Source organism: Hyperolius riggenbachi, chromosome 3, assembly GCF_040937935.1.
Source record: "Hyperolius riggenbachi isolate aHypRig1 chromosome 3, aHypRig1.pri, whole genome shotgun sequence".
Taxonomy (NCBI): Eukaryota; Metazoa; Chordata; class Amphibia; order Anura; family Hyperoliidae; genus Hyperolius; species Hyperolius riggenbachi.
The window spans coordinates 95,067,436-95,080,949 of record NC_090648.1 but is presented as its reverse complement, the minus strand read 5'-3'; the positions used below and the strand labels follow the sequence as shown (position 1 = coordinate 95,080,949).

Genomic DNA, 13,514 nt, shown 5'->3' with positions numbered 1-13,514 from the left:
GTTAGATCTTAAGCTAATGGGAACTTAAAAGAAAAAAAATAAGCCAGATACTTACCTAATCTCTAGTTATCTGGCTTGCAGTCCCTGCCATGTATCCCCTTTTCTTATTTCTCTCTGCTTCAAACACAATGTGGGAACGATAGCTGAGTGAGTTGTGCGCCTTCCCCTACACTGCGCCCTTAGGCTGGAGCCTCTCTCGCCTTGCCTTGGCCCGGCCCTGGTGCTCGTGCAGGCGCAGTACGGAACCGCCTGTCTTCGGGGGCACTTGGGCTCCCGCCTCCCAAAGACTTCCAAAGTCCACTGTGGTGGGGGATTCAAATGGGGAGCCGCCACTTAAACAAGGGCAGTGGGAGAGGAGAGGGAAGGCTCTGTAGGAACCAGAGCCTTCCCTCTCCTTAAGTATTTGGCTGATTTTTTCTTTCAATTGCCATTCACAATAATAAACAATTTGGCCGGCGACTTTGATTGGGTGTTTACATTTTGGCCTCTTGCGTGATTGAGTTTGACATTGACATACCTGCTCTACAGCGAGGAGGTACAGACCCTCTGGATGCCAGCAGCAGAAGAACAACCATGTTCTCCAAATCCCCCCCGGCATCCCGGAAAAGGAAGTAATGGGGAGGACGTGGGTGATCATGAAAATGGATTGGAATGTGTTACACCGGATTCACACTGTGAACTTTTGCATAGTTCATGTTATAATGTGTATGAACCGCAAAAGGCACTACGCTTGTTATACCATCCAGACTCATTAAAAGCCGATATAGAATACACAACATGCAGTGAATTATCTGCTACAACCCAGAGATGTGAACAGGCCCAAAGGATTGTATGGGCAGATACAGTGTGAATGCACCCTTAATGCAACGAGCTTCCTGTGTAGCAGAGCCTCTGCACACATCGTTGTTCTCGCTTGTAATCAGGATTTCTGTTTCTGTTTCTATCAGTCAATGATTTCCGGCTCCTTTCTTTGAATTTGCTTCACGCCCACTTCAAGAAGGCCGAGGAGCAGGAGCAGATCGGCCGTGTGGAGTTCCTGCCCGTGCGCTGGCACAGCGCCCTCCATGACGGCCCCACTGGCGTAGACAAGTATGTCTGTAACTGTGGAGTCATACTGCGCAGCTTATTTATAGAATTATTATTATTTATTTATAAAGCACCAACATATTCCGTGGCGCTGTACAAAGTAAGAAACAAACATAGGGTACAAGGGTACAATACAGACAATGGTATACACCAATATACAAAACTCCAAAGGGTGTCATCCCGCTCACTCAGCCGCCATCCTTCCTCCCTGGCCGCTGCTCCTTTACCTCCTGGAGTCGGCAGCCCCCTACTCCACCCCAGTCCGCTCCCGTGATCCCCTTCACTGCATGCCCGGCGGCGCAGCATGCAGAGCAGACATCAGCGATGACCCACAGACAGGAGAGAGGTTCCCCTGGTAACGGTGCAAATACAGGACGTACTTCCTGTATACACGCCTGCATTCCGTGCCGTCGGGCATGCAGTGAAGGGGCTCAGTGGCGTTGACTGTGGAGGAGGGGGCCGTTGACTCCAGGGGGTAAAGGAGCCACGGCCAGGGAAGGGGGGTGGGGGGGTAGGGGGGGTTGGGGACAGACTGGCTAACCTATACTGGAGGCCCCTACTTAGCTAACCTATACTATGGGTACCTACACTTGGCTACCTATACTGGGGCCATCTACCTGGCTAACCTATACTGAGGACAGCTATACCTGGCTAACCTATACTTGGGGCACCTACCTGGCTAACCTATAGTGGGAGCTCTTATACTTGGCTACCTATACTGGAGGCCCCTACCTGGCTAACCTATACTGAGGGCACCTATACCTGGCTAACCTATACTGGGGCACCTATATTTAGCTACCTATACTGAGGGCACCTATACCTGGCTAACCTATACTGGGGCACCTATATTTAGCTACCTATACTGAGGGCACCTATACCTGGCTAACCTATACTAGGGGCACCCACCTGGCTAACCTATACTGAGTCCACTGAGTCCACCTATATCTGTGTAAGCTATATGGGGCCACCTACACCTGGCTAAACTATACTTGGCTACTTGTACTGGGGCCACCTATACCTGGCTAACCTGTACTGGGAGAAACTATATCTGGATAACCTATACTAGGGGCAACTATACCTGTCTAACGAATACTAGGGGCACCTATGCTGGGCTAACCTATACTGGGGGCACCTATACTTGGCTACTTATACTGGGGACACCTACCTAGCTAACCTATACTGAGGGCACCCATACCTGGCTAACCTATACTTGGTCAACTATACCTGGCTACCTATACTGGGGCCACCTGTACCTGGGGTTAACTATACCTGACTAACCTATGCTGGGCCCACCTATACCTGGCTAACCTATACTGGGGGCACCTATATCTGGCTAACCTAAACAGGGCCACCTACACCTGGCTAACCTTTACTGGGGGAAACTATACCTGGCTAACCTATACTGGGGCCACCTATACCTGGCTAACGTATACTGGGGCCACCTATACTTTGCTTCCTATGCTGGGGCAACTATACTTGGCTACCTGTACTGGCTTGACCTATACTTGGCCAACCTATACTGGGAGCAACTATACCTGGATAACCTATACTGGGGGTAACCTTACCTGACTAACATATACTAGGAGCACCTATACCGAGCTAACCTATACTGGGGGCACCTATACATTGCTACCTTTACTGGAGACACTTACCTAGCTAACCTATACTGGGGGCACCTATACCTGGCTAGCCTATACTTTGTCAACTATACCTGGCTACCTATACTGGGGCCCTCTATACCTAGCTAAACTACACTGGGGCCACTTACACCTGGCTAGCCTATACTGGGGGCAGCTATACCTGGCTAACCTATAATGGGGTTAACTATACCTGGCTAACCTACACTGGGGCCACCTATACCTAGCTAACCTATACTGGGGGCACCTATACCTGGCTACCTATATTGGGGGCACCTTCCTGGCAAACCTATACTGGGGGCACCTATACCTGGATAATCTATACTGGGGGTACCTACCTGGCTAACCTATACTGGGGGCAACTATACCTGGCTATCTATACTGGGGCCACCTATACCTCGTTAACCTACACTGGGACCACTTACACCTGGCTAACCTATACTGGGGGCACATATACCTTACTACCTATCCCTATACTGGGGGGAACTATACCTGACTAACCTATGCTGGGGCACCTACCTAGCTAATCTATACTGGGGCCACCTATACTTGGCTAACCTATACTGAGGCTACCTATACCTGGCTAACCTATACTGGGGGCAACAATGCTATAGTGTTTATTGACCCATGCCCCCCTCCCCCCATACAACTGTATGGGGGGGGGCATTGGTCAATAGACACTATAGCATAGTTGCTCTGTATACATTAGCCAGGTGTTCCTCCTCCTCCCCCATATGGCTTTCCTTGTGATCTGGGGCTTCACCTCTAATATAGCTTTCTTGGAGGTCTAGAGTGGGCCAAACATTTTCTCACTGTAGCTAAAACTAACAGGAATGTCTCCTTGTTTTTTCCTTGCAGTGATATTCAAAGGATTACACTCCCCAGCATCAGCCTCCTTCGGCAGCTCACCAATGACACCATTCTGGACCTGTTCTTCTATAATAGTCCAACCCACTGCCAGACCATTCTTGACACAGTGTGTGGGGAGATGAACCGCCTCTACAGCATTTTTAAGGAGCGTAACTCCTCTTTCCCAGGAGGTGTTTCAGTGGTCGGACACAGTCTTGGTATGTTACACTCTATTCTCATGTCCAGTACTGGGGTACAGAGTTGAGGAAAATAACTTGGAGACTGTCATTGCATACTGAGCTTAATATGTTTGGGAAGTCTTGGATTGCAGAAGGTTTAGTTCAAGATAGACAGAGCCTAAAAGCAAACATTTCGAAGTTCCTCCCTTAGTCGCTTGGGTACTTTCACGGAAGAAGCAGGTTTGATTTAAAGTGGGATAAAACTCTGACTGTAATGATCTGCTCTGCTCTGCTGTGTGCACAGGCAGACAGCTGTTTGACCATTCTTTAGGTCTAAATGCTACAGGTCTCTGGAAAAGAGACCTGTCTTCACTTTGCAAGATTCAGAGTTGCTCTGCTGGTGAGGAATTTGCATACACTTGTCATGCAAATTGCTTAGCTGTTTCCTCTGATGGCTTGCAGTATAAAAAACATTTCTTCCCAGAATTCCTTGCTGGTCATGATGGTTTGTTCCTGCTAACTCTCCAGGAGTATCAGCCTTGCTATTGTTTGCTAAGATTATCTTAGAGTAATCCCTTGGGACTGCATTAGGCATCCCTTCTAGCGCAGTCAGCTTGTATAATCTGTTTTGCCTTGTTCTGTCTATCTGTTGCGATTGTCTTGTCACCAGCGGCGGTCGACAGGAAATCGTTCTGCCTGTACCCTGTCTTAGGGGTGCTAGCCAGAGCAGCGGTTGCTACTGGTAGCCCCATCTGTTTGTCTGTCTGGATTGCATCCGCTCTAGCGGCAGTAGCAGTGGGTCCTTCTGTGCTCTGTCTGGGAGTGTAGGCCAGAGCTGCGGTTGCTGCTGGCCGCTCCTTCTGTCTGTCTTGTCTGGTACGAACACTTGCTGTGGGCTCAGTGAGGTAACCGTTTAGCAAGCATTCGCGTTCTCTATTTCGTGTTTGTGTTACATTGGTTAGTTAGGGTGACATGCTTATCACTGGGCGCCTAACGCGCGGTGATCGTGTCTTAAACGCGTTCGCTGTTGCGAATGAATGTTCGCGTTTAGCTAGCGTTTGTTATTTTCCTTGATGTTCTGATCGTTGTTATTTGCTATGTCTTTCTTGCTACACTTGTGCTCTGTCTAATTCTGTCTTGTGTCACTTTTGGCAATCGCCACTCTTAGGATTGCGTTCCCACTTTGGTTCCGTTGTTGTGTGTTCACCGTCGCTGGGTGGCGACTAGATTGGTGGACACACATACAGTGGAGGAAATAATTATTTGACCCCTCACTGATTTTGTAAGTTTGTCCAATGACAAAGAAATGAAAAGTCTCAGAACAGTATCATTTCAATGGTAGGTTTATTTTAACAGTGGCAGATAGCACATCAAAAGGAAAATCGAAAAAATAACCTTAAATAAAAGATAGCAACTGATTTGCATTTCATTGAGTGAAATAAGTTTTTGAACCCTCTAACAATAAAAGACTTAATACTTAGTGGAAAACCCCTTGTTTGCAAGCACAGAAGTCAAACGTTTCTTGTAATTGATGACCAAGTTTGCACACGTTTTAGGAGGAATGTTGGTCCACTCCTCTTTGCAGATCATCTCTAAATCCCTAATGTTTCGAGGCTGTCTCTGTGCAACTCTGAGCTTGAGCTCCCTCCATAGGTTTTCTATTGGATTAAGGTCCGGAGACTGACTAGGCCATTCCATGACCTTAATGTGATTCTTCTTGAGCCACTCCTTTGTTGCCTTTGCTATATGTTTTGGGTCATTGTCGTGCTGGAACACCCATCCACGACCCATTTTCAGTTTCCTGGCAGAGGGAAGGAGGTCGTCGTTCAGGATTTCACGATACATGGCTCGGTCCATTTTCCCGTTAATGCGATTAAGTTGTCCTGTGCCCTTAGCAGAAAAACACCCCCAAAGCAAAATGTTTCCACCCCCATGCTTGACGGTGGGGACGGTGTTTTGGGGGTCATAGACAGCATTTTTCTTCCTCCAAACACAGCGAGTTGAGTTAATGCCAAAGAGCTCTATTTTGGTCTCATCAGACCACAGTACCTTCTCCCAGTCACTCACAGAATCATTCAGGTGTTCATTGGCAAACCTCAGACGGGCCTGCACATGTGCCTTCTTGAGCAGGGGGACCTTGCGAGCCCTGCAGGATTTTAATCAATTGCGATGTAATGTGTTTCCAATGGTTTTCTTGGTGACTGTGGTCCCTGCTAATTTGAGGTCATTCACTAACTCCTCCCGTGTAGTTCTAGGATGCTTTTTCACCTTTCTCAGAACCATTGACACCCCACGAGGTGAGATCTTGCGTGGAGCCCCAGAGCGAGGTCGATTGATGGTCATTTTGTGCTCCTTCCATTTTCGAACAATCGCACCAACAGTTGTCACCTTCTGTCCCAGCTTCTTGCTAATGGTTTTGTAGCCCATTCCAGCCTTGTGCAGGTCTACAAGTTGTCTCTGACATCCTTGGACAGCTCTTTGGTCTTTCCCATGTTGGAGAGCTTGGAGTCTGCTTGATTGATTCTGTGGACAGGTGTCTTTTATACAGGTGACTAGTTAAGACAGGTGTCCTTAATGAGGGTGACTAATTGAGTAGAAGTGTCTAACCACTCTATGGGAGCCAGAACTCTTAATGGTTGGTAGGGGTTCAAAAACTTATTTCACTCAATGAAATGCAAATCAGTTGCCATCTTTTATTTAAGGTTATTTTTTCAATTTTCCTTTTGATGTGCTATCTGCCACTGTTAAAATAAACCTACCATTGAAATGATACTGTTCTGAGACTTTTCATTTCTTTGTCATTGGACAAACTTACAAAATCAGTGAGGGGTCAAATAATAATTTCCTCCACTGTACATTCTGTCTCTGTGCTCTCTCTCTTTAAGGGCTATCTTGCCCTGCATTGCTTCAACTCGTTCAATTCCCAACTGGCATCTGTGGCCGTGCAGAGAGAGATATACTTTGCTGAAGACAGCGTCTTCTCCCCCAGCCAACCAGGTATAAAACCATTGTGCTTTCAGGGAGATGGTGTAATCTTCTCCGGGTGTATACGACCTCTGCAATCAGGAGCAGATGACACAGAACGGGACACAGAATTCCTTATGGTGATGTGTGTGTGTGACATATTGCAGAGCCCTGACAGGCATGGCAGGGCGGCATGTCACACACAAACTGCTGGCTGCAAATATATGGAAATCAGACCAAAATGAAAGGAAACCTGTAAGGTTTCCTTTCTGCAGCACTTTTAATGTGTGGGGGTGGGGGGCCTCAGTCCACATAATTGTGTGATACGTGGTAATTTTCGAGACGGTTATGATACCGTGAATATTCATATCCTTACAACCCTCTACGCCGGAGAGTGAGAATGTGATCTCTGTAACCAGGAAGAGGTGAGGAAGTGAAAGGGGGTGCAGGCTGGCTGGCTCTCTATAGTGGGCACCTATGCCTTCTATTACCTATACTGGGCCACCAACTATGCCTGGCTGCCTAAACTGGGGCACCTGCTATGCCTGGCTGCCTAAATTGGGGCACCTGCTATGCCTGGCTGCCTAAACTGGGGCACCTGCTATGCCTGGTTGCCTAAACTGGGGCACCTGCTATGCCTGGCTGCCTAAACTGGGGCACCTGCTATGCCTGGCTGCCTAAACTGGGGCACCTGCTATGCCTGGCTGCCTAAACTGGAGCACCTGCTATGCCTGGCTGCCTAAACTGGGGCACCTGCTTTGCCTGGCTGCCTAAACTGGAGCACCTGCTATGCCTGGCTGCCTAAACTGGGGCACCTGCTATGCTTGGCTATCTATACTGGGGCACCTGTTATGCCTGGCTGCCTAAACTGGAGCACCTGCTATTCCTGGCTACCTAAACTGGGGCACCTGCTATGCTTTGGCTATCTATACTGGGGCACCTGCAATGGTTGGCTATCTATACTGGGGCACCTGTTATGCCTGGCTACCTAAACTAAGACACCTGCTATGCTTGGCTATCTATACTGGGGAATCTGCTATGTCTGGCTACCTGTACTGGGGCACCTTCTATGCCTAGCTACCTATTCTGGGGCTCCTATGCCTGGCTACATGTACTGGGGGGCACTTATGCCTAGCTAACTATACTGGAGGACTCTATTCTTGGCTACCTGTACTGGAGGCAACTATACCTGGCTTCCTATACAGGGGTCACCTATACCCGGCTACCTCCCTATACTGAGGCTGTTTTTTTTTTCCCGCACTGTGGCTATAATGTGCAGTGCAAATTGTGGGGTGTTGTGCGATCATTCCAAAGTGTGGGGGGAGATAAATATATTTGTCGGCCCTCGGCCTGGTCTAAGTTTTTTATTTTGGCCCTCTGTCTATTTCAGTTTGACACCCCTGATCTATGGGCACCTTTAGAATGCCGTTCTGCTCCAAATTTTTTATCCTAGTAGGTTTTATGCTGTAATCGATCTTTTAGAGCAGAGAAGAAATACTGGGAAGAAACCCATACCACTTTAAAGAAGAAAAAACTAGAGTAGTACTACTGTATAGATACAGAGGCGCCAAAAGGATAAAAGTAGCTTAAAAGTTAAAAACATGAAAAGGCAGTGGTGGACTTACCTCCTCTATGCAGACACAAAGGTGCCTGGCTCTTCTACTGACCACATATGCTATTACTTCATTGTTGTTGCCTGTTGAACTGGGATCAAACCTGCAAAACTTGTTGCATTGCCCCCTGGAGTATTTACCACTTTCCCCTCTACTACAGTATATCTACGTCAGCTGTGGCACCCTCCAAGCCACAGCGACGTAGATATACTGATCTGCTTGCAGCTCTGTTGTGCAGGAACAGGTGCGCTTCAGAGCGCACCCCCCGGCACTGTCAGCTGCCTTACTAATTGGCAAAAGGGAACATGTTCCCTTGTAGCCAATTAGTGACCCCATCGCGGATGAATGATCACCGCTGTAGCAAACAGCGTGATCATTCATCTTTCCCCCTCCGTGGCCAGATCGTAAAAAAAACGCCCCTGCAAGATGAATATCTTACCTGAACTGGTTCCTGCGATCATCCTGCAGCTCCAGCCTCCATTCTCCACGGTGCACTCAGCCCTGTGACGCTGAATAGGTCCCGGCTTGAGGACGTCATCAAGCCGGGACCCGGATATTCAGCGTCACAGGGCTGAGTGAAGAGCGGAGAATGGAGGCTGGAGCTGCAGGATAATCGCAGGAACCAGGTAAGGTGAGATATTCATCTTGCAGGGGCATTTTTTTTACGATCTGGGGGGGGGGGGAATAGTGATAAGGGGGGGCACATCAGGCTGCCCATAACAGAGGGTGGGGGTTTAAAATCTGAAGGGGGGGGTTGAAATTATTATTGGGGCCCATCAGGGTAATGGGGTGGGGGATTTTATAATGGGGGGCACATCTGATGGTCCTGAGGGACATAACTTAATGCTGGGGGGCACATATGCAATAATTGGGCGGGGGCGCTAATCCTGGGGGCACATCTGGCTATAATGGGGAACACTGATCCTGGGGACACATCTGGCTATAATGAGGGGTGCTTATTTGTGATACGCAGCTGTATAAATATATGTGGAGGGGTCGCGAATGCGGGGGCATATCTGGCTATAATGGAGGCGGATATTGGGGGGCACATCTGGCTATACTGGGGGGGTCTGATACTGGGCACACATCTGGCTATCTATCCTTGGGGGACTTAATACTGATGGCATGTCTTTTACCTACTGTAGCACTTTGTATTTTTTACTAGAATTGAAGAAAACCTGAGAAATAATGCAATTTTAACGTTTTCCCCTCTTTTTTCCCGCTAAAATGCGCAGAAAAATAAAATTCTTGGGAAAAAATATCCCCCAGTGAAAGTCTAGTTTATCCTGAAAAAAACGATATGTACATCATTTACGTGTTGTGATTAGGGATAAAGTTATTGCTGATTGAATAGGGACATAGCTAAAACGTCAAAACTGCTCTGGTCAATAAGGGGAAAATAAGGTCTGGATGCGAAGTGGTTAAATAAACTTGTTCTATTTGACAAACACATTCACAATTTTTGTGTCTGCTTGGAAGAGGCAAGTACACCACTGCCTCTTGATGTTTTAAACTTTTTGGATACTTTTATCCTTTTGGTGCCTCTGTAACCATACTACACTATATCAAGTCCACCCCTGGTGGAGGGGTGTTACCCCCTTTTTTTCCACTCATTTACGGAGAGTGACTTCTTAATCCTGAGTGGGGTCAGGTCTAATCTCCCCACCTGCCTACACAGTGGTTGCCTTTGAGGTAACCCTGCTTTGTGAGTATATCTTATTACTTTATCATACTTCATTTCACCTACCATTACAAACAAGACTATATTTGGCTCTTGATGTCCCTACTCTGTATCAAAGAAACTGTCATTCTGTAAACCCCACATGCATATACAGTATAGAGCTTTTAGCCAGCAACAATAGAAAGCTTTTTAGATGTCTCTTATCGCAAGCCTGTGTGAAAACCTTGTGTATCAGCTCTATGTAACAAAGTAGGTGAGGGATTGCAGGACTGTACCATGTGGATGGGTGTTACTTCCCTGCCATTATTCACAAAGGAATGATTTACTGTTTGTTTCTACCCTGCCCAGACACACTGCTTTCTCACAGATCACATGAGAACAGCTGAGAGATTTTTCAGCTACAGAGAAATGATATGAAGAGAGGAGTCTTACTTTATTCCTGTTTTTGCATGCTTACACCCACCATTCAGAATGAGCTCTTCCTGGCTGTAATCTTTGTTTACTTGAGAACTGCGTGAGTGGAGAGAAAAGAGAGACACAGAAATAGCTGATGAGTTACAGTATTTAACCACTATATTGATGCTATATTTCTGCTGTTCTGCAGACATCTCTGTCACAAGATTATAGCCAGTGAGGACTGTTTCTGTATGCTGGATGTGCTGGACAAAGTCCGTCATAGTAATGCCCACAGTGAAAACTGTAATCTGTAAATGTCATATTTTTTTCAAATAAAGAATGCAAAGATGAAAAAAAGCATTTATTTTGCTATTTACTTGCTAGTAAGTACTGGAAATATATGTGGCATTTAGAATTTTAGTTAACTTTGATAGTTGTCCTTTCAGGTGTAATTGAAACTTTTGGTCCAGTGAATTTTTTGTTTATACTGTCTACAATTTTCTATCCTGCCAGTAGGACAACAGCTGTAAAATGAGCTTATTGCTACACTGGAGTCTGTCTGCTAACACAAGTACTTGGGGGGGTCAGTAGATATGTTGGCATGGTGGAGGCGTACGCAGCACTGTTGCCTTGCAGCACTGGGGGTCCCTGGTGCAAACCTGGGCCAGGACACTCTCTGCATGGAGGTTGTATAATCTCCCCATGTCTGTATGGGTTTTCTCCAGGTATTCAAGTTTCCTCCCACATCCCAAAAAAATTCAGATAAGCTAATTGGATTCTTCCCAAAATTGTCTATTACATATGACTATGCTGTAAAAACACTTCTAAAAATACTATTTGACTAGACTGAATTTCTCTGTTATAGGTATCTTAACTACTTGAAGTCCGCAGTGGTAACCCCCCCTAAAGACAGGCTCTTTGTTGCAGTACTGGGCTGTGCAGCTTTTCAGCCTCACGCACAGCCCAGATTAGGTGCTCAGCGATCGGACTCACCTCCTTTTTTTGTCCCTAAGGGGACATGCCGCCAGAGGGGTCCGATCGCTGCTGCCACTTTTGTTTGTTTTTTTTGAAGCCTCATCGAAGCTGTTTCTCTCCCCTTCTTCCCTCCCTCCCTCCCCTTCCCTCCTCCCCTCCGATGCCTGCATTGGAACAGGACGGCGATCCGTCTTGTTCCGCCTCTCATAGGCATCAGCTTATGGGAGGCCGGTGCTCCCCGGCCAATCAGAGGCCGGGGATCGCCGATCTCGTACAGCGCTGCGGCCCCCGGCAGCGCTGTGCGCATGTAAACAAAGGGGATTTCTTCCCCTTACGTTTACAAGCAGCCTGCTAGCCGCGGCTGTTCCCTGGGAAACTGCAGCCCCAGGACTTGACGCCAATTGCCGTTAGGCGGTCCTGGGGCTGCCACTGCGGTCACGCCCATTGGCGTGAGGCGGTCTTCAAGTAGTTAAAGGAGAACTCTGGATAATAGTCTTCTTACTGAAATATTGGTTCTAAATGAATGAGGATTTTACATTGCAAGAACCTCACATATTCTTACAGTGGGGATTAGATTGTGAGCCCCTTTGAGGGACAGTTATGGACAAGATTATACAGTGTGCAAAACTCTGCAGTAGATGTAGGCCAGTGGTCCTCAAACTAAGGCCCGCGGGCCAAATGCGGCCCCTGGAGGCTTTTTTAACGGCCCTCCACACACAAAATGTATTACTTATAGATGCGGCAGCAGTGCTGGCACCATGTTTCCACATGGAAGCCAGCAAGAAGAAATTTGCTGACTTCCAATCCAATTCCGCATTAGGTGGCATTGCTGTCCAATTGTATGGCAGGTTGTCACCTGGGTATGCTTCACTGTCTTGGTGTGCAAAAAACATTGTGGTAGTGGTGGTGGTGGGGTAGTTAGAGTAATATAAAAGTAGTTTGTGTGCGCACGCCTGTGTAGGGGTGGATAGTTTGCAGTCCTTGCAATTACTGGGGAAAGGGGGTTGTTTTGGGGGGACATTTGAAAATACAGTATGTATTTTGTACACGAATTGCTTTGCGTGGGGGGGGGATTGTGTTTCTGGCGCTGTTTACACTACCTAGGTTCATTGTAAGGTTTTTCTACATCATTTTATGTACACTCCGGCCCTCCAGCAGTCTAAAGTATGTTGATATATAAATACTAAATCAATAACAATGTCTCCTGACAGCCGTTCTGCTTGTGCTAAAAGAATGATACGTCAGAGAAGCCAGCATGGCCAGTTAAAGGGATGCTGTCACAAAAAAAGAGTACTTACCTCTGGAGGGGGAAGCCTCTGGATCCTAATAAGGCTTCCCGCATCCTCCTAAGCCACAGTGATCCAGCGCTGGCACCTGCGAAGTATAGCAGACCCAATCAGGCTCAGCTATTTCCGCCAGAGCCCATTGGAAAGCCGCTACTGCACCTGCACTGGACCGGGAAAGGTAAACATTTACATGTCCGATCTCCCGCGGCTGACGACGCTGGATCCCGGGGGGCTGAAGAGAGCAGGAAGCCTCATTAGGATCCAGAGGCTTCCGCCTCCTGAGGTAAGTATTCCCCAGGGGATGTTTTCTTTATTATAGATTTGCTTTGACAAGCCCCTTATAGATCCTCCTTTTTTGAAGATTTTAGAGTAATACAGCAATACTTTGTACTGTTACCATGGGAATGCGTTAAAGTGGACCCAAATTAAAAATACAAGATTTCAGAAATAAAATCTATTTTCTAAATTATAATAATAAATAGCAGCCTTTTTTCAGCTGCATGATGACAAATATAAAATATTTTACATTTAGTGGAGAAACCCCCCCCCCCCTTTCCTTTCAAATTGCCGGGACAGAATCCGGCAGACTGGTGGAGTAGGTGGTGTCTGTCAAAGGAGGAATTGCTAATGGCTGCCACCTGTATAACCCTAGTTATGAAAAGAGAAGGGTGAAAAGCATGCACTGAAATGCTCATAGGCTTGAAGGAGTGTTTATTTATCTTTGTATGTGTCAGAGTGGTGCAACTAAATATTTTGAATGAAAAAAATGTTTGGTTTGGGTCCGCTTTAAGTGTTTTCTGTTATTTCCCACAGGATCTCTCATAGTGTTTGATCTCCTCACCAACCAG

General features: G+C 47.0%; 1 protein-coding gene across 1 annotated transcript in view; it reads left to right on the top strand.

Moving 5' to 3' along the window:
- The window catches only part of LOC137562854 (phospholipase DDHD2-like), a 79,263-nt gene that overhangs the window by 39,422 nt on the left and 26,327 nt on the right, over positions 1–13,514 (top strand). The window contains exons 7-9 of the mRNA XM_068274613.1: positions 948–1,089; positions 3,582–3,790; positions 13,480–13,512. Coding sequence (XP_068130714.1) covers positions 948–1,089; positions 3,582–3,790; positions 13,480–13,512 — 384 coding nt within the window. The remainder of the gene's footprint in view (positions 1–947; positions 1,090–3,581; positions 3,791–13,479; positions 13,513–13,514) is intronic.